This window comes from Erpetoichthys calabaricus, chromosome 7 (genome assembly GCF_900747795.2).
Source record: "Erpetoichthys calabaricus chromosome 7, fErpCal1.3, whole genome shotgun sequence".
Classification (NCBI taxonomy): Eukaryota; Metazoa; Chordata; class Cladistia; order Polypteriformes; family Polypteridae; genus Erpetoichthys; species Erpetoichthys calabaricus.
In genome coordinates this window covers 28,372,989-28,395,297 of record NC_041400.2, presented here as the reverse complement: position 1 = coordinate 28,395,297, position 22,309 = coordinate 28,372,989, and the positions used below count along the sequence as shown (strand labels likewise).

The window sequence follows — 22,309 nt, the reverse complement described above, 5'->3', positions numbered from 1 at the left end:
GCACACAAGGCAGACAGGAGTAAGCGTGTGCTTCATCTGCTGCTTTAGGCAGACAAAGTCACGTAGCTGATCTCATCCTGTTCCCTCAAAAGCCGACTTCCAGGTTCATTCTGCCAGAATGAACTCATTTTGGCTTTGGTTGAGTTTCCCTTGCACTCTGGCAGATCAGAGAAATAATAGACGCTCAGACTACAAATGGGATGTGCGCTAGCTCCAAAACGAGAGATAATGAAGTATCTGCTTAGAGACAGACAAAGCCTCATTCATGTCAGACGAATGCTGGAACAAGCTTGTCTTCAGGCTTTTTGTGAAGACAGCTGGCCCGCCTTGAGGTCGTTTGCATAACTGAGACCAAAGACAAGCGGCGCTTTTGTGGACACCTGGAACTTGGGCTACAAACGGCAAAAGATGTTGGGAGCCAGCAGGTGATGTACACCGTGCTGACAGTGAGTAGTCATGTTAGAAGCTGCAGGAATTGCTCAGTTTTCTATCAAGCAGTTTGTCTCTTCATTGTAAGAAACCTTCACACAGAGCAGCAGCGAGTCTCTTCGGCTTAGGAGTGTAAGCTGAGCTGGCTGACTAACAATGCCCCACTGCCGGCACACATTTGTAAAATGTGCTCAGCACCTTAATTGCAATGATGGACCATTGTGCATTAAGAATAAAAACTACAGTTATTATATATCATTTCATACACTGAACAAAGCTCAAAGTGCTTTACCAGAAATACAAATACTTGTAAAAAAATATATATAATAATTAACATAAAAACAAATTGTATGCTACTGAAACTTTCTTCAGCATTAGGGGGATCACAATACTCAGCTCCCTGAGAAGGTCTATGCCATAGTGCTAGAAAGGAGGATCCAACTGGTGGACAAACAATGCAGATTTCATCCTGGTGGCAGAACATTGTACCAGCTCTTCGCCCACACAAGAATTCTGAAGGTTTCATGGGAGTATGTTTTACATTTGTTTTGTGGACTTGGTAAAGACATGTGACCACATCCCTCGGAGTGTCCTGTGGGGAGTGCTTCAGGAATTTGGGGTACCAGTCCTACTTTCATGGACTATTCAGCCCCTTACAACTGGAGTCAGAGCTTGGTTTGCATTGCTGGCAGGAAGTCTGACTTATTCCTGATGGATGTGGGACTCTACCAAGGTTGCTCTTTGCCATCGATCCTGTTCCTAATTTTTATGGACAGAATTTAAAGGTGCTGCCGTGGGTAGAGGGGGTGTAATTCGGTGACCTCAGGATTGTATTTTTTTCAGATGTTTTGTTCCTGTTGGTTTCATCAGTGGGTGTGCACTAGTGTGGCTTGCGGGGGAGTGTGAAGCAGTTAAAATGAGAATCAGCATCTCCAGGCCTGAAGTTATTGTTCTCTGCAGGAAGGGTGGAGTGTCCTTTCCAGGTTGGGGAGAAGTTTCTACCTCAGCCAGAGGTGTTTAAGTATCTTGGGGACTTGTTCTTGAGTGACCAAGAGATCAATGTAGAGCTCCTACTCCTCCACATTGCAAGGAGCCAGTTGAGGTGGTTCAGGAAACTGATTAGGATGCCTCTTGGATGCTTCCCTAAGGAGGCATTTCCAAATGGGAGGAGACAATTTGGGGTACACCCAGGACATTCTGGAGAGAATTAATCTCCTATCTGGCCTGGGTATGTCTTAGTTTCCCCTTGGAGGATTTGTAGAAAAGGGGATGTCTGGGCATCTTTACTTGCACTGCTGTCCCCACGACCTAGATACACTAAAAAGTAGAAAATAGATGGGTGATGGATGGATGGGCTACTGAAGATACATAATAAGAAGAAGAAGAGCAGTGGAGAAGATGACAATAAAGAAGACATAGACTTTGAAGTAAAATGCATTGAATGCTGCCTACTTGGCTCTTAAACAGCTTCGTATTGAGTTCAGGAGCTGACTGACTATAAAATGAAGTCAGCAAAAGCTGAACAAACTACAAAGTCAATTGATTAACTCTTTTAGGGCGGATGTCGACTTTTGTCGACAGGAGGGGTTGAAGGCGAATGTCGACAAAAGTCGGCATCCAGGGATAGGGGGCGACAATCAGCTGTTAATGGCGACAAATCTCACTGTCACGTCACAGGCATTCCCTCTATGCTTGGAGGAATGCTAGACTCGTTGACTCGGCAACTAAACCTTGCGTGTGCGTGAGTTGTGAAATGTAAACAATGGCAAGATGGCACTGACATGTGAAAAGGCAGCGAAGCAAGTGCAGAAAAGAAAACACTCGGCAGACGATGTTTTGCGCATTATCGCGGAGTCGGACTCTTGCATCACATTCTCGTTTTTCAAAGTGGAAACCCACAACGAAAGACGAGATGAAGCGCGCTGTGGCATTACAAATAGAGATGGGACAGAACTGGTGATATAACTTCAGGGAGCATTGGTCCAAACGTGTTTTGTCCCCTGGTGGCTTAGGTACGTGCTGCTGCAAAGTTTTATTCACTTCTGTAATAAACAGAAGCAAATCCCATGGGGTGAGCCAGGCTATAATGCCATACATAAAGTTCATAAAGTTTCAGAAGATGAAAAGAGGTGACAATACGGTTTTCATGCAGGCAGAAAACTTGGTGGCAGTGGCATGGCACGATGGCAAATGGGTGACTTGTCTCTCTACAGTACACACTAACAATATATGTGAGAAAGTGCAGCAACAGACAATTGAAAAATAGGCACCAAAGCAACACATATTGTAAGGAGTGCAATGTGGCAATGACTGAAATTGGCTGCTTTGAGCGAGATCAGACTTTGCTGTGTAAAATGTATGTGATATGTATGTGAAATCATAGAGTATGCAGGCTCATACAACATGCAAGACAGCAACATTTGTCAAAAGTAAATATTTTTTGTTGATTTGATATGTTAAACAATTGCTTTGTGTTCTTTTTTAAAAGATGTTAGTTTTTGGAAAAATATTCAGCCCTGGGAGAAAAGAAACAAAAAAAAAATTAGCCCTAAAAGAGTTAAATAACACAGGACAGGCATTATACCAAGCTCCAAGCAGGACTGGCAGATTCTTATTCTGTGTAGAAGTCATTGAAGAAGATGCAGCATACAACCTGCAACTTCACTCTTTGAAATTCTGTGGTCTTCATCTATTAGTGTGGATACCACAAATATGGAATGTAGCAACATCTGCAGTTTAACTGTGGCATCACTATGGTGCATAAACTTCTGGCACAGTGTTTGACCTAATTTGGGCACGTCCACCATACAGAACTAAAATGGATTGTTCCACTTTGAAATTCAGTTCAATCCACTTTAGTTTTCCACATAGAATTCTTCACTGATAAACATAAGTGAAGCCCAACAATATCTATCCCTTAATTCATTTCCACTTCACTTTCAGGGATTGCTTTAGATACTCACTAGCTCTAATTCTAAACATGCAGCTTTAGTGCATTTCATGCACTTAGAACTGAAACAGCAGACTGCAGGTTCTCAAATTAGGTGACCATCATCAGGACTGCCTAATTGCCTTGTACTTCCTCTATATTATTTGTTTCTCCCATTCCTTTCCCATCAGCATCTTTACATTTTACATTTCCCAGTTTTCTCTGATCCCCTACTTCCAATACTGCCCGGATTTTGTGGGGATTAAGCCACTTTGGATTAGTGCACTCACATATGATGAGCACCTGAGGACTATAAAGGTCTGCGACCATTAACAGCATCGTGGTGTGGTCTTGTTTTTATCCCCTCTGTCCTTTGCTAAATTATTTCAATCATATCTGGCTATCTTGTTTTGTTTATGTCTGGATTTAGTATGACGTGCCTTTTCATTTAGGTTTTATGGATTTTGGAATTCTTATTTTGGCTTAGAATTTCACTTTTGGATTACACTTTGGTGAAGATAAATTTACATTTATGCTGTTTACTTAAGGTTTTGGTATTTTGCCATTTTTATGTTTCCAACCTCTGCAGTATTACTTATATATTATTCTACTTGCTTTATTTTATATTGTTTAGGGTAGTTTGCATAGTTACTTGGATTTATTATCTATTTATTTGAGTTCATTGTTGGAATATTCTTTGTAAAATGTAATTCATTAATAAAGATGACTAAAGTTTATTTAAGTGGCTTAATCTGTTTTAGGAAGGCTTTTGTGGTTTTGGCCTTACCTTCAGGGATTAGATCATAACAACATGAAGTAGGCCATGGGCCAAACAGAGAAACAATTTTCAAATGGACATTAAGGAAAGCAAATGTTGTTCATCTTCACCTTTTAGAAATCTCAAAATTATCTCCAGATATCTCTATAAATTCACTTGGCTTTGAATTGCAGCCATCTCCAGAGGCACACAGAGGCCAAGAGCACCTGAGTTAGGGTCTTCTAGAGTCTGGCTACAAAGTTGTGCTCTTCAGTGTGTGAGTCCTACATGTGTTGTATTAACAGACACCTTTAATCTTACTGGAGGATGACAAAGCCCCCCATATTATGTCGTTTAGTGAGTGTGCAACTGAAAAAGGGAGGATGTTTGAGTATAAGAAAGAAAGACCTTTACTGAGGGGGCATAAGCAATAAATAATTTTAAAGGGTATGAGGAAGAAAATGCTTTCTTTGAAGTGAATATGGATGAAAGACTATCACTGGTGGGATTAGAGGAAACAAAGATTTCCCTGGAGGTACACGAGGAAGAAAACCATTTCAAAAGATTATTGTGGAGGCAATGCCTTTACCGGAGCTGTAAGAGTAATCAGGAACTTCTCTAAAGGTGCAGGAGGAAGAAAGATCACCCTTTCAGATGAAAGTGGAAGAAATGCGTCTACTGAACGTGGCAGAGGTCAAGCACAACAATCAAAACACTCCAATCGTACAGAAATGGGGGTGAATTTGGTGTTTTAAGAAGCAGAATGAGAACCACGGACAGTAGAATAGTGGGACAAATGACAGCGACTCATTAAAAGACTAGCAGTCAGCAGACGATGAATATGCTGAGCTGAAACTAAAATCTTTTAGACTAGTGGGGTTGACTGACCAGACAAACTACCAATGATGCAAAACAATAATCAAGAGATCATGTTAATAGGAAACCTGAAATTCATTATCAGACAAACCATGAATTATAACACCTAAAAATACTTTTTAGGTAAGGCTCAGACACAAAATAATTGCAACCTCTCACTTGTGCCAAATTGACGTACTGTATGTGCTGCAGCAACAATGGTCTGGGAGACATCCATTATAACCAGCACAATGCCAATACTGGATAAAGTCTTCAAACTGAGACAAAAAAGATTGTAAAACATAAAAAAACACACAATGAAAAAATATCCTAAACACTCTAACAACCCATCCAGACTACTATACATATTTTCATTTGCCCCACCACCTCAGCATTTTCAACCTCTGAAAATGTAGGCTTTTGAAAATGTTCTCCAGAGTTGGAAGTCTTTCGTAAACACAGACTCTAATTGCACTCTGATTTGTTTGTGCTTATTAAGTGGCATTTCCCCTGATTGGATCCTGCTCATTACAACCCCTCATTCCCTGACTGGTCAAATTTCACTAAAGAAAAACATTCCAACATAGAGGACGCACAGAGGCGCTATCCATGGCGCTTGTTGTGTTGCTTACCTCTATGCATCTAAATTGCATTTTGAATGCTGCATACATGGCAAAAGGCAAATCATTCATCAGTCGCTACAATTTTGCAAGAAATCCTATGGTTGACAGTGTCACTGTCACTTCAAGGATTTTTCCAACCTCTAAGTGTGATACTTTCGTAAACAATGTGAAAATGCCTAGTGTGGACGGAGACCACTTTTGTTTAAAAATAACATTTTTCAAGTGAAAATCTAGTAGTGTGGATGATCTAGTAATGTGGATGTAGCCTAAAATATTGATTCTCAAATTTAGCCTTGGGGTACTGTTGTGGCTCTAAATGTTTACTCCAATTACGTTCTCAAGTCAAATAAAATTAGGAGCACATGATACTGGATGTATAAATGAGCTAACTAGCAAGAAAGAAGATCAGGTAGAAATTTAGAGGGAAAAACTTTGCCACTGGCAACATGGTGTGAGAGAGGGCTAGTGCACTACTTGCTATAAGGTCTTCAGTGAAAGGCCAAGGGAAGGCACCATAGCTTCAGTTAGCATTTCTTTATTTTTCATACTATGATTATTTGAAACTTGTCACACACGTGTGAGTAGGATGAAGTTGTATGGACCAAGCAAAGGTAATTCCACGCCTGGCCAGGGGGTGGCGGGGTGCACTAAATCTACTCCTGTTATCTCTACAGACCAGTCACGGGAAAACCTGTCTGATTCAGAGCTGATGACTTCGCTTCCGGCACTCAGCATCACAACACTTCCAGTTCCGACACCCAGAAGAATGTCACTTCCGGTTCTGGCGCCCAGAAGAATGTCACTTCCGGTGTACAGACTGACATTAGAAGAACATTGCTTCTGGTCTGATCCCTTAAAGCCGCCATCTTTGCAAACCCTCACCAGTTCTGTTTTGGACTCAGTATTGTGAACATCTCTGTGCTATTCAAAACCCTTTTGCAGCCAGGAATATTATACAGGTGGCTGCCCCAAACCTTTTTAAGTATGTCGAGTCTCTTAATTTTCACACACTGTAACCCATTAATGTATAATGTTGCATAATAATAAAGCTTGTTAAAATCATACATGGTGGGGGGTTAGAAAAATTATACTTTACAATATAATTATAGTTAGCATTAAGTAATAATAATGGCATAAACTTGTCATATTAGAAGCTAAGAGGATAATTTAAGGGAAAATGTAAAAAACTTACTTGTGTCCCATTTCATGAGCAATTGTGAAAGCCAGGTTCAAGCCGTTGTCTTCAGCCAGAATACATTTTCTTTTCTCATTGCACATTCCATTTAAATATGCAATACCTAGTACAAAAGAAAGAAAGAAAACTATACGTATTTATATTCAAGAATATTACATATGTCAGCTTTACTTTGTCTTGATTTTTACGTAGGTGGGATCTATGCGACATTCGCTCTGTGGACAACCAGCATTGGACAGCTGCATTAGCAGTGAGCAATGGCTTTGAAGCTAGTTGTGCATTATAAAAATGTCACTTGTGGTGTTCACCTCACATGCAAAATTTGCAATATATATAAGATGACAAACAGAAGAATTCTAAAATTAGGCAAATTTTTATCTTTTGGTGTCTATAAAACAAGGGTGGACATTACAGCACCAGAAGTCATCCAAAGAAGGGATAACAGACTAAATCCACGACTATGGAATATGACTTATGAGGGAGGATTCCTTATTTATTTCAAACAAATGACATTAACAACATTTTTCAAAATATGAAGCAAATAAGTACGAGTAAGGTTGATGAATAGTCATTAAATTAAATTCAGCTATTTACAAACAACATCGAGGGAATGATGGAGGTTCCTCAGAGTTTTTTTTTTTATAAATTTATTTATATATTTATTTTTATTGAATTTATTAAAATCAAATAACATTCCATACAAGCAATTCAAGTTTTACAAAACTAGGTTTGAAACAAATCAACCCCCACCCCTGAGAAAGACAGCTCAATTTAAAAGCTTATTCTAAAATGTTATTGATTAGATCCTGCCAGGCTTTGAAAAAGTTTTGTACAGATCCTCTAAATGACAATCTGATTTCTTCCAATTTCAGATAGTATATGATATCAGTTACCCACTGACTTAAAAGTCGTGGGGTGGGACTTTTCCAGTTGAGAAAGATAAGTCTACATGCTAGTAGTGAGGTAAACACTATTACAGTTTGTTTGTTGTTCTCCACTTTAAGGGCATCTTATACTCCACCAAACACAGCTGTTAATGGGTTAGGAGAGATTGTGACATCAAGGCTGTCTGAAAGGCATTTAAAGATTTTTCTCCAGAATGATGTTAATTTGGCGCAGGCCCAAAGCATGTGGCCCAATGAGGCTAGAACCTGATTGCAACGTTCGCAGGTTGGATCTTGCCCTGGAAAAATTTTGGACATTTTTAAACGAGGCAGATGCGCTCGATATATAATTTTAAGTTGAATAATTGTATGCTTAGCGCATATGGAGCTCGAGTGAATTCTGCGCATGGCTGCCTTCCACTCCTTTTTTGAAATGTTGAATAAGAGATCCTTTTCCCACTGTACTCTGGGATCTTTAAAAGGGAGGGCCTTTAAAAGGTTTTTATATATTGCGAAATGCTGTCTGAGTCCTCAAGACTGATCAATATTTTTTCCGGAATAGAGGTAGGTGGGAGGTGAGGAAAATTGGGCAGGTTTTGTTTAACAAAGTTTTTGATTTGGAGATAATGAAAAAAATGTGTTGCTGGAAAGTTAATTTTGGAGTGTAATTGTCCGTAGGATGTAAAGACGAGAGGTAACTTTTTATTGAATAAGAAAGGAAGTTGTCAGGATTACAGGTATCAACGTGGTGGATTGACCCTAAAGAAACCTCCAAAGGAAAATATAGCAGAGTGGCACTTTTGCATGCCAATTGGAAAAGACAGGGTAAGGATTTGTTGGCACCACACACAGAAATAGAGCAGAGGGAAATTAGAGTTGGCACAGAATGTTAAAGGTCCTCCATTTCAAAATCTAGGCTCAAAACCATAAAATAACTGGAAGGTGAATTGTCAACAGAACTGAGACACACAACTTCTAAATAAGCCAAAAAAAAAAACAATTACTATGAATAAAAAAAAATGTTTGCCTGTTGGATCCCAAATCTTGGATGCTGCACTGAATGCTATTCAGTGTTATAAGCTGTGTATTTGTGATTCACTTAAAATTAAACAATTAAAGAATATTCACTGATTTGTAACTAATTAATACAACGCACTCACATAATAATATTCCTGGAGGTTAATGCCTTCTAAATATCCACAAAAGAGCAGCAGAAAAAAATATAACAGAAGGAAAAAATTGACCACACATGGAAAGTGAGCAATGAAAAACCAACAGATGATTGATAAATGAGAGAGAAAAGACAAGTGAGGATCAGAAAACAGAAGAAGCCAAACAAGAACAAGCAATTCAAAGGCAAAACAAAGTCAAAAGTCAGAACTGGAAAACAGTCATAACTAGTACACAAAATCCTAAGGCTAGAGCCTACATGACAGAAAGCTAAAAATCACTACAATGATCAAAACTTTTTGCGTCCACTGAGGGACAAAGGCTGTGTGCGATCAACGCCATATTTATGCAGTTACATGTGGTGATGTTACCAGTGCAACAGATGTGGTCAAGTAACCAACTCCAAAGTGTTGCATAAACAGAAAATCTACTCGGTACTCTCTATATATAAAATCCTAAGCTTAAAAGTGCAATGATTTTATGTCACCCTTCAAATTGGGCTTATTTTAAAACCTACATATATATGTTTGGTAGCATTCTTTTCAGAATTTATCGAACTTTAATGTTATGTTTTTAGATTTTCAGATTCTTATTCCGTTTTTAAATTATAAACTAAAAAATATCAAGAACTCATGTCCCATGAGACAGGAATTTGTGCCAAGAGATTTAACCACACCCATGGCAGGAAGTAAAAGACAAAGAGTAGATGACAAAGACAGCTGCTGTACAGGCTTTTAAATGTTCAAAGTGCTGCACAAGATGCAGATCACGTGACACGGCAGCAGCAGCAGACAAGCCAGCAGCTGATAGAGCAAAGAGGAGGTAAAAAAAACTGTATTTGTTTTCCATTGTATCACCGTTTAAGGTGGGGTTTCAGAGGAGCGACTGCGTCTCCTTAGGGTGCGTTCAGCCCACTTCTTCACAACGCGAGCAGCAGAGTCGTGAAGTGGCTAGTGATCGAAGCGAGCAGGGGGGATCCCCCTAGTTAACTTTTAAACTTACAAGACAAAATGTGAAAAAGACACCAAAATGAACTATTGTAATGCAGGAAGGAATAAGAGGGAGACGATAAATGGCTGGGGACCAAATGGTCTCTAGATGAATGCTGGCAAACTAAATGAAAGTGAAAGTAAATTAGGGTATGATTGCGGAAACGTTTGTGTCGTGGATGCCTCTTCCTCAGGATTTCTCAGAGCTCTGAGCTATTTAAAATCCAGCCTGGTAAAAGAATACTGACATCCGGAATGCTTCATTTTTTCTTTTTAATTTTCCGCAGGGTGGAAGAGGCAGGACCTCCAGAGCTAAGCAAGAGGTGGCAGGCAAATGGAGGGAAGCTGTTAGTGACCATGCATCTCCCGACAGCAGGAAGTGAATCCTTACCTTAGCAATGTTGCTTGGATGCACCCTACTCATGCACTTGCAGCACTAGTGACTCAAAACCCCAAAACAGACAAAATTACACATATAACAAAAATTCATATATTAGACACCTGATGCTGCTTTGCTACTAGGTGCATGTTAAGTAGAGAAGATATGTACTGTATCATTTTCATTTTTCCTTGGTAATCTGTCATTTTGTCTAACTCTTGGTTCTCATGCTGCTGTCTTTCCTTTTCTATTTATCCTCAGACCAGGGAGGGGACACACATGTTTTCTAAAGCTGTTTTAATGGGGATATCTAGAATTTCTGATTAAAAATCAAAACTCCAATAAGACGTGTGTATGTAAAACTGACTAGTCTGCTGGCCTGTACTGCCATTGCACTTTCTATTGACTATTTACAACCATGAGGGATAAAAGGCTGTAAAATGAGCACAGCAAGTAGAACAAGGAACAGGCCAATGGCACAGAAACCTTCTTCACGCTTATTCACTTCAGAGAGCTTAAAGAGAAGAGAGGGTTTCATTAGCAAGTCGTTTCCCATACAGCAAGAAGCAGAAACAAAGTCTTTTTCCTTTCTATATACGGTATCTATGCCTTGATTTCCTGTGGCTTAATAACACAGATGGAACTGTGCCAATGTTTAAAAAAGAAAAAAAAACTAAACAATCACTGCTTTGTTCAATGAAAGCTACCTCAGCCTCCGAGTGTCTCGTCAGTGCCCTGGGATATTGTATTAGGCCTTGTAATCTGTGGTGTCAGAGCTGCCGCGGGTTCTGAGCCAAGGAGAGATTATCCAGAGTCAATCCTGGGAATGCCGCACATTGATCTTATGCAGGCTGTAGGCCGTTTTTTTTTTTTATCCCATCTTGACTTCTCTAAGGGACTCCACAGAGATGGCCAGAGGGCACCAGATTAAATATCACGACACATAGCAGAACAACTTCCAAGGATATTTGGTGAGCATTTTCCTTTATTTACTTGGCAAATAAATCAGCTGCATCACAACTTTATGCTTATTTTGCACATTGAAAATAACTTTAAAATATAATAATAATAATACACAAATACAATATTTATGCATCGTTCTCATTAAAAACAATATAAACACCGGAAGAGGACAGAATGGGTCTTAAAGCAGACATTTGCAGACTTGCATCTTAACTTGAAATTGGCAGCAGGCAGGAAAATACTTGAGAAGACAAAACTAGTAAGAAACGCACCAAACGGAAGCCATGTCAAGAGGCAGCACACAACACACAATCAATCTGGCCATCACATTACAGCGACCTCAGGCAGAGCTACAGGACAACTATAAGAGGCAACTGGCCGCTCTTGGCAAACTGATTTATGTTTCTTTATGCTAGAGAAATAACTTTTTTCTTCTTAATGATTACTATTTATTTAGCAGGCAGCATGGATTTGCCTCTCGGATTAAGCATCCTGGATCCCAATCCCAGTGCTGCCTGAACAGACTCTGAATCCTCCGCAACACTGAATCCGATTCAACAGTTTGGAGAATGTTATATTTTAACTTTATGTCTGTAGAGAAGATGACTAACAAAATATTAAAGTATATACTACATATACATGTACTTACTAAGGTAAGGTAAGATTTTACCGAACTCTGTAGACATTATTGCAATGGCCTTATGAACCTATATGTGTACACACACTGGTGATACACACTCCAGGTTCCTCCCAGATATGTATTACCACCACAGTCCAAGAGGGGTGCTGCCGCAGTTTTGTCTTCCTTTGCCTTCACAATACCAAGAGACCACCCAGTGAGGGCAACTGACTGCTCCTTCTGGCCCCTAGACCATAAAAGCCCAGGAGCCCAGAAGGAGGCATCACTTGTTGACAAGAGCTCTGACAAGAAAGCTGTAAACACAGAGTTCCTTAGAGCCTTAATAAGAAGCCTTGACAGGTAGCACTTTTCTGTTTAGAATGACAGAGAGCATTTCTTTCTGTAATGGTGCCACCGAGTGCAATTTTCTTTTGATTTTTGAAGTAAACGGGGCAGCCAGATTGGTGCACCAAAATTAATTGCTTCTATCAACCTGTTATTAGCTCGGATGACCACAACACACACACACAAAGAGTACATTGCAGGGTATGTAAAAAAACACAGAGGTGAAAGGAAAGTGAAAGTGACATGCCGTCATCCATTGTGTGTCTGAAAAATGAAAGCAAAAGTGACACTCCATCCAAAAGATATCTGACCCAGTTCAGTTCTAACTGCTGAAGGATGTGCTCGTCTGATCTTTTTCATGCTACTGAAGCAATCAATAATTTTTATTTTGTTGTTGCTGAGGTTGCTTTAAGGGAGAACAGTCTAAATGATACACTGGAGTGCTGATACACAGGGTAAGCAATTTGAAAAAAAAAATCACTAGAGTATCTAGTTTTAAAGCTATATTTTTACTTTAATGAAATGTTTAGTTTCTTTTCACTATTTATAATTAAAGTGCAGACACTGTTTTAATCTTTAATTAATCTCTGAGGGGTGGTGCAGTGGTAGTGCTGCTGCCTCGCAGTAAGGAGACCTGGATTTGCTTCCCGGGTTCTCTCCGTGTCTGCGTGGGTTTCCTCCCACAGTCCAAAGACATGCAGGTTAGGTGCACTGGCAATCCTAAATTGTCCCTGGTGTGTGTGTGTGTGTGCTCTGCAGTGGGCTGGCTCCCTGCCCAGGGTTTGTTCCTGCCTTGCGCCCTGTGCTGGCTGGGATTGGCTTCAGCAGACCCTCGTGACCCTGTGTTAGGATATAGCAGGTTGGGAAATGACTGACTGACTAATCTCTGAGGTAGAAGGCGGCCATGATGTCATGTCACGCACATTTGGAAATTAACTATTCTGTTAACAATACAATAACTACTCCGAATGGTAAACAGTGAATGACTGCTGTGAGATAAAAGTTGTCCGTGTTTTATTTATTCCATTTTCTTTATTTTAACACAATGTGTTTTAGTTTTGGCCAATATGAAGCATGCACATGAAAGCGTGTTCCGGCTTATTGAGAAGGTTGCCGGTCAGCAGTAGCAGTAGCAATGGGGCAGCAGCTGCAGGCTGAATAATGTATAAAGGAGAGTGGGTTAAGCTTAGAGGAAGGTTGGTTGTTTGTTATGGAGTAGAAGAGAAAGTGATTTCTGGTTCAGAGAGCTAACCGTCACTCCGATTAGTTTTTGGAGAGCAGAACAGAGGGCTGGGGGGCTGGGTGAGAGCTCTGTGAGGTGGATGTGCTCTTGTCAGCTGAATAGCTGAAAAGCAGAGCTGGGGAGAGGAAGAGAGACCATGGGAGCGAATGGAAGGAGGGAGTTTCGAAACAGAAGCATCTGGGTAAGGACACGATGCACTGGGAGCTGCGGTGATTGGTGGAGGTAGCAGCTCCATTAACTGCGGGAAACAAAACAGGTGGCAGTTCAGATCAATGGTGACTGACTCAGGTTGCAGAATGGTGGGATCTGGCGGGCTGCATCAGTGGGACTCCCAATGTTCTGACAGAGTAGCTAAAACATTGACTTTACTTCTACTACTGTGGATTTTAACATATTTATTTAGATTCATTTATTGGCATCCAACTCATTGTTGGATTTTATGATAGAGTTTAAAGAAGAATTATTTATTGACTTATTTATTTAAAAATTCACTGTTTGCACCTTTATATGCACTTTATTTCTCTACATTTTCAATAAACTCTTATTCTTTTGACAAGTAAGTCTCGCCTGTTTGCTTTCTCACCCTGGTTTATCCTTGGTTTGACTAGTGATGGCCCAGACACAGGAAGATGACATGGCTGTGGGTTCAGGGCATCACAATAAGGAAAAAACAGCAAAAATATAAATAAACAAAAAAGACTTAAATAAAAAGGTACGTGATATAAGGATGTAAAAGCAATGCTTGTAGTGTTTGTGAGTATTTTACAATCTTGTCATCTATTGGAATATGTTTATCCATTGTTGTCATTCTTGCTTTCTGTATTTGGAATATGCCTGGCATGTTGATGAGCCATAGTATTAGCCATTGTTCTTCATCACTGAAGCACCTCAGTGTTTTGTTGAAGACTACTACTTACTGTGAAGGCTAGGGGACACCAGTGAGCCCCAAACCTCAAACATGAACACAAAAACATATTCCTGAGTTCAAATAAGGGGTGTTTGTTACACAAAGTACCTTGTACCAAGCCAAAAACAACTTGTCTCTTCTCCTTTTTCTCCTCCTCTCCTCCCTCTACCGCACTGCTCTCCTCCAGTCAAGTGTTGCATTCCTTCCTCCCAGCCCCAACGCGCCTGGACAAGGCAGGCAGTGCGGTCCCTTTTATTAAGGACCCAGTAGTACTTCCGATACCAGGGCTTTTGCCCGTTGGAAGCAATTGCAGGTCATAGGAAAGTCCTAAATAACAGGGAGTGCATCTCCCTGCAGCATCCTCTTGTGGCACCCAGAGGACCCAGCAGGGCTGTGTTTCCGGATCATAATTCCCGGCATTCCCTGCTAGTTTCCAACCAAGTACTGATATGTAGGGCCGCTACCATCTAGCGTCCTGGGGGAACAAACATCTCACAGAGACAGTCCTTCCCTGTCCTTCTCTTTTAGTTGGTATGTCCATCCATCCTTGTTCAGGTAAGGCACCTTTTTTTCTCTCAGCAAGGATGTCTGTCTGTCCACTCGGGGCCTCCCTTCTGGGTAAGGAACCTTCCTCTCTCCTGGTTGGGATGCCTGTCCATTGCGTATGACACTTACATTACGAAAGTTGCACCGGCGATGTGCTCACTGTGGAGTGGTATTTTCCATCCATCCATCCATTTTCCAACCCGCTGAATCCGAACACAGGGTCACGGGGGTCTGCTGGAGCCAATCCCAACCAACACAGGGCACAAGGCAGGAAACAATCCTGGGCAGGGTGCCAACCCACCACAGAGTGGTATTTTCTCATACTGAAAACAAAAGAACATGTGGCCAAAATGGAAATTTTCCACTTGCTCTATATGAACCACCATTGTTTGAGGACCAGAGGTCCGTCTGTTTCCTAGTATTTAATGCAATTCATAAATGACCTTTTTATGAAGCCGTAAATAATGCTAAACTGCCTGAAGATGGGCAAATTGTTCTCCAAACACAAAGATAGTACCATGACTTAACATAATATGCTGGACACCAAAATTTGCAGAGAAAGTGCATTCTATAAAACAGACACGATGCAGTCTCTGAAAAAATTAAAGTTACAGCAGTCCAGTTGGCACAAAAAAGCAGCACTGGAGATTAGCATGGTTGCTATGCGTATACAATCAATGAGCCATTCTTATCATGAAAATGTGACAATCTTGGATGATGGTGACCTCAAAAAATGTGCACTGCAGCCACAACACACTAAGAGTCCCTCAACAATTAATTTGTTATTTCTACAAACAACTGAATGTGTTTGACGGGGGCCAAATCACTGATCTTTGTAAGACTGGGAATTCAGCCAAGCCTATCAGGATACATGCTGGCGAAGCAGATGTGACAACGGCCAACACTGGCTCATCATCAACAGTCCTGGGAATCCAACTGCGTGACAATCCCACATGGTGCTGCTTTTACATACAAAAAGGTGCACCTACCACCAGTTGCTGTATAACACCTTGACCATGGGCCAGTGACTCGTAGTGGTGCAACTCTGCTGTGTGAAGCTTGCCATTGACTGCTCACTACTACCAACTGTGTCTGGATAGGAGTCAGTGTCAAACAGAGTTGACTGGCATGCACAGCAGACATGCTTGTTTCAGAGACAAGTCCCACTTCTCCCTTGCAGACAACATTATAACAGCACAGGACCAGAACAGAAGATTTTATGGTGAGTGGGATGTTGCAGTATGATAACCTCTCTCCACTAGGAGACCATGCAGTGATGCCTTACAGTGACTGTGTCACCCGTTAAACACTCCTTCACGGAAGACCTGCCTGCTGACATTTTCCAACTCCACTATGACCAACCACCATGTGCGATTTCATGAGAACTCATTTGTGATGAACCACTCCCTTGCCCAGTGGGGCAGCAGACTAAACTCTGACAAAACATGAATGGGAAATCTAGGAAAGCCAACTGGCACTCCATTACACACCTAAAGAAGCAGTGCACACTTCACTCCATCACATGAGCCATTTGTATTGCCAGTCATGGTGGTTTAACCTGCTAACCAACTGTTCTCATCTATCCCCCTTTTGCCTAATCTATTTATCCAGTTCAGTCATAGTAGATCACGCTTCAAGGTGCATGCTTTGTTTTTGTCCAAGAGTGTACTTTGAGGATTTCTGAGAACCTAGTAAGAAAGGAGGGAGTACACAAATGAGCAGCAGGGTCAAACAAGTGAAAAGAACTGCTTCATTCTAACACCAATTCATGGCACCCAATTACTGTGCCCCTAAGTATAAGGAAGAACACTGGAAACCAATACTGACAAGAAAGAGAAATTAAAAAAAGACTGAGATATGAAGGAATGGACAACTGCAAGGTGCGAAGGGAAAGCAAAGGTCATGGAATTTAAATTCTGACAAAAAGAAAAAACTTATCAACTAAGTGATCTTTCTTACCATAACATCAAATTGGTCAGAATATAATAGATGACAGTGTTAATCTCACAGGGTCCAAACTTTGATTTAATAAAGAGAAAGACCCTTGCAATACACTAAGTGCTTACATAAATAAACAAACTTCTTAGGACAAAGATTTTGGTTTTGAACTTCAATTGTCCAGAGTTTGGTTTAGCTCTAGTAATTCTTGGGGAAAAAAAAAAGATGACTTTTGTGTATTTTGTGCATCGACCCCGTACTCTCTCCTGACTGCTATTCTGCCATATCTCTATAGAAAGATCATTCCTTTAGATCTCACTTGCTCAAATTAATATTTATTTATTCACCTGGATGTTTCAAATCTGTCCAATGTGTCCATGATACACAGTTATTCTGTGCTATGGACTGAACCAGATACCTTTTGACTGCTTAACCACTCGGCAAAACTGTTGGCCAGATCCACCTCAGATGTCACACAGTATGTCTCATTTTTGCTCCACTTTGGTTATACTCATTTTCTATGTGTCCAACTGCCCAAATGTGTTATACGATGCTGCTTGAAGCATGACTGAAATATACACCGATTAAAACAAATAAAAAATGTACATTTTAATTGTCTAAAGCTGTTGCTTTCAAAAGGCGGTTGCATTCAACTGAGCAGCTGCAGTAATAAAGTCTAGAAATTGCACGTTTATGTGGCATTTAACTTACATGTACCCTCTGGTGGTTACCAATGGATCTGCAGTATTAATAACAGGCAGACACAGAGCAACTGCACATATACTGTACAAGTATAACAAGATGGTGGTATGATAAGAATAAATACAAGATACAAGCTCTATTAATCCATGGAAAATGCAAAATTTGTGGTAATTATTCTTTTTACGTTTCTAAAAAAAGATCTTTTTTTTGGTGACATTACATTGCCGTTGTCATTTTCTGGATTAGTTTCACGAAGGCAGCTGTGTCCTTGATTGTTACTAGTGACGAGCAAAACAGTCAAGTTTCAGTTTGCGTACAGTTTCACATTGTTAATACTAAAATTCATTTCACAGGGGTCTTGGCACTTGCAAAATGCATTAAAGAGAGTTTCTTGTAAGTTTTAAAGTTGTTTTGCTCCCCCTTTCACATTTCCAGGTTTATCTGTCTTCTTTTTACGCAACTCACTAATGCAGATCAGTAAAATCGATTTTTGTTAAGCCTCTTGTTCAAATTCCCACGGGGGAGCACAATGGATTTTTTAAAAATGTGATATGTTAAATATTTTCTGCAAGAAAATCCCCCAAAACGCACAACAGTGCACATTGCTGTGTTTTCTACACAGGAAAACTCACTCCCCACCCCCATAATGCTACCTAGCAGTCACACTTTGCAGTTTCTCAATGGCTGCATAAAAGGTGGATGACTTGTACACTCCATGTGCCGTGGAGCTTGGAGTTTCCTTTCTGTCTGTCAATCTTTAGGATTGTGATCACCAAGACCGTCATCATAATTGTCAAAGAGGGGATTGTACTAGCGGAACAAATACAACAAATGGCTGACAAACCCAACAAAATATCTACATCAAACACGAAAGGAGTCTGGTGGGTTTTTTCCTCACTAGAGATGTTTATTTAAATAATAAATGACAGGCAGACACATGTAGAATTTACGCATGTCTTTCTTTTTGTGTTAAAGGCATGAATTTTTAGAAGTGAAACACCATTTATCTATTTATTTGAAACACAATGTTTCCATTTGATAAAACTTCTCACAAACAGTTTCACTCATCACTAACACTTACCTTTCTAATTGCTAACATGCAACGGCTGTCATCATGACCACTATTGTTGTGAATGATGCCAGCATACTCATTTTATTTAAGACGGCACCTTGGTAAAACCAACATTCAAGCTTTGGGTAAAAATAAAAGATAACAAACTTGAAGTGAACTTGTGAATCTAGTCAAGAAAAGGACCAAGATCCTCTGGTTCTTGCTTTGAACTTTGTCAATCAGTATTTTTGCATTTCTGCCAGTTTCGACCCACCTGAATCATGACTTCCCTCTCCCTTAGTTTCTAAAACCTACTTCTGCTTGTCTCCTGATTATAAAAAATAATCTCTTCTTCCTTTGGGATTGACCTTCTTGTTTTACTAATCACAGCAAAAACATCATGGTATCACATTGAGACCTTCATATGTTATTGGCGTACATGAAATCTAGATCATTCCAACAGATGCATGCTGACACATGCTTGGCAAGGCTTCACCTTTGCACAATCGCCTTTGTCTCCTGTGCGCTCTTGCTTCTTGTCATCACCAAACATTTTCTATCTTAGCAACCAGCTGTAGATTTATAGATTGAAAACAATTTTAAAAATGTACTCTGCTTCGGGAAACATCATGGTGGGAAATTTATTAGTGGCAGATACCTCTTTTGACAGACGGCTAGGTGTTACTGTTCAATCCATGCTTAGAGGAATTGTTCAGTGACACATATCAAAGTGAAATGTCAAATTAATTACTTTCTTCACAGATCTACAGCTAGAGGTAGGGGGGCAGTTTTCATAACCACATAAAAGCCTATATTATTTTTGCAAGTTTATTAAAAATCAAAAACTGAACTTTCTCATTAATATAAATACTCAGACACTTAATTCAGTATTTTATAAAAGCCCCTTTGGCTGCAATTACAGTTCCTTGGACATTATGGTTTGTTTTTTGTCCTGACATGAAGTATGAATTGTTGGACCTCATATCCACAGGTACACGTGTGACTTTCTAAACAATGTCTGGTCAATTCAGTTTGCCACAGGTGGATGCAGGTCAAGTTCTAGATATCTCAAGGAGAATTAACTCAAATTTTGAAGTGCCACAACAAAGGATCTGAATACGTATATAAATGAGAGATTTCAGTTATTGATTTTAAGTAAATCTGCAAGCCTTTGTGAAAATGTTTTCACTTTGTCATTATGGGATATTGAATGTAGACTGATGGGCAAAACTGGCAAATTTATCCATTTAAAATTAAATCTACAACACAATAAAATCTGCCAAAAGTGAATAGATCTGAAGATTTTGTGAATCCACTATATAGGACATACAAATAATGATAATAAAATATATATCTAATTGAAATATAGAATACATATATATATATATATATATATATATATATATATATATATATATATATATATATATATATATATATATATTAATTGGTATATTACATCTATTAAGGTTATATACTTTGTCACACATGCAGCTTGTCTAGCAGTAATTCTACTCCAAGTCAAGGGTTGGCGCTGTCACCTAATGTCATCCTTTCCTTTTGCCTCCAGACCTGAAGAATGACAACAAGATGTTTACTGATAATGCATATACATTTAGAAAATGGAAATTGATATCTATTGATACATTCTTGTTTATCATGGTGGTGTGTTTCATGTTAGTCAGACATGTGAGTAAGAATTTCTCTGTACTCTATACACATGTCAATGTAACTAGTATGACTTTTTGCAACATGTTTAATGTAGTTTATCTAGTGTCTCTAAAAGACTCTCTTGCCCTTCTAAATCAGTAAATTATTTATCATTCAATTTAGTAAGCCCACTTCAGAAAGTAAAATTCTAAATCTTCATACCCTACAGATCTAAAGGTGAAAAGCAAGTCTAAATTCTCTACACACAATCCTATTCTGGTTCTGCATGGCCCAGAGGCGCAGTAGCACTTTAGTAATGTTTCAGACACCTTTTTTAACATTATGCCATACTCCAAACAATATTAATCCCTTGGCACATGTTCACTATTCCTTTGCTGCTTTTTAATACACTCTACATGTACTCCAAATTATATTTATCCCACGACATATCTTCTGTATTTTATAGCAGTGCTTCAGACATTTTTTTTATCTCTTGGCACATCTTTTGTGCCCTGCACCAACACTCCAAATGTTATTTATAGCACATTTTTAGTATGCTTTACAAGAACTACAAATGACATTTATTCCTTGACATATCTTTAGTACTCCATGCCAGCTCTCCACATGTTATTTATCCCTTGGCACATTCTTAGGGTGTTGTATCAGGAGGCCAAGCTTTTTTTTTTTTTTAAATCTTGGCACATTTTGCAGATCTGCTTTACTTTGGGCACTAACAACATTAGCACCAGTGGGTTTTTATTGATGGACAATAGCACAGCTGAATCCTGCATATGCTGGCGCAAACAGAAGACTGTGACCAGGTGGGATTTACCTTTTATTTTGCATTTTTGTCATAAGAATGATGAAGATATTTTAATTATGTTTATTAATAATGTCATTTTACTCAAGGCTTTAAAGAGCATTTGCAGCATCTTCAGTATACAGTTAAAATAAAAACTCCTCTGCTCTACTCATTTTACAGGATTTACAAATATTTCCAAGTCAATGTGAAGGCTGAGCCTATTACATGGCTACACCGTCCTGCTTCTAAATTCTGACTATTCCTTTATTTTTTACTCATGGAAGGACTAAGGTTACTAAACACTACCAACTCTGACTGATAAAAAGCTTTCCACTGGTGATTAATATTAATGAATAACAAAGTGAAATGTTAGATATATTTATTTTATTATTAATAATTATTAACAATCATGTTTGGTCCCCATTGTGAATTTCTCTGCATTTCCTCCAAGGAAAAACTGTTCTAAAAGTGATGCTGCACCAAACAAGTTTACCAAAATTTAAAATACTGTAGCATCTGCAGGCCGGACCTGTCATAGAGTGGAAGGGTGACGCCAATCAGTATGCTTAAGTTGGAGGAAAGAAAGAGAAAAGTCACCTGTTAAGACACTGTCTTTTGCAAAAATCCATTGGTCTTGACCCATGGCTCTTGGGCAGTCTTGATCCTGGCATGGATCAGCTCATTGGAGTGAGAGAGTGCTGTTGCCTTTGGTGCCATGTAAGAAGAGGGTGCCTTCGAATTGGTATTTGCAGTGTACATGGAGATGGAAAAAAAGGATGGTTGGGAGAAACAGCAGAAACACGGAGTCTCAGGTTTGAACACTGTTTAACCATATGTCCTCTAAATTACATTTTTTTCTCCAATTTAAAAAAATATACAGTATTTTTATTTGTTAAATTCCCCTCCTTATCACCTGACTACTGCTTGCATAATTTTCTTAAAGTGAAATCTCCATTTACTTACTAAAATGCAGCTAAGCTACACAGACATCCATCCTTTAGTTGAGACCACACCAGATGATTTACTTTCCTTGCATAAATTGGCCCATATAAATCCAAAAGGCAGACAGTAGATGATTTTTAATGATAGACTGAAAATTAATCTAAAATTTAGAAGATTTAACATCCTTTAAAGTAACTAAAATTTAGATATTAAAGGAGAATGAAGCACAAATGTAGAGGTAATTTAGAGACCTCCTGGGTCATGCTCACTATTCCTGGCTAAATCTAGAAATCTCCAAATGAACTATAAACTATAATAAAGAATCCTTGAAGGTATTTTTTTAAATATTCTTACAACAAACATATATAGAAAATATTTACTGTACCTAATG

The 22,309-nt window shown here is 39.3% G+C and overlaps 1 protein-coding gene across 1 annotated transcript in view; it reads right to left on the bottom strand.

The window, feature by feature from the left end:
• Positions 1-22,309, bottom strand: part of LOC114654378 (A disintegrin and metalloproteinase with thrombospondin motifs 19-like) — a 221,007-nt gene that overhangs the window by 132,830 nt on the left and 65,868 nt on the right. The window contains exon 8 of the mRNA XM_028804882.2: positions 6,786-6,891. Coding sequence (XP_028660715.1) covers positions 6,786-6,891 — 106 coding nt within the window. The remainder of the gene's footprint in view (positions 1-6,785; positions 6,892-22,309) is intronic.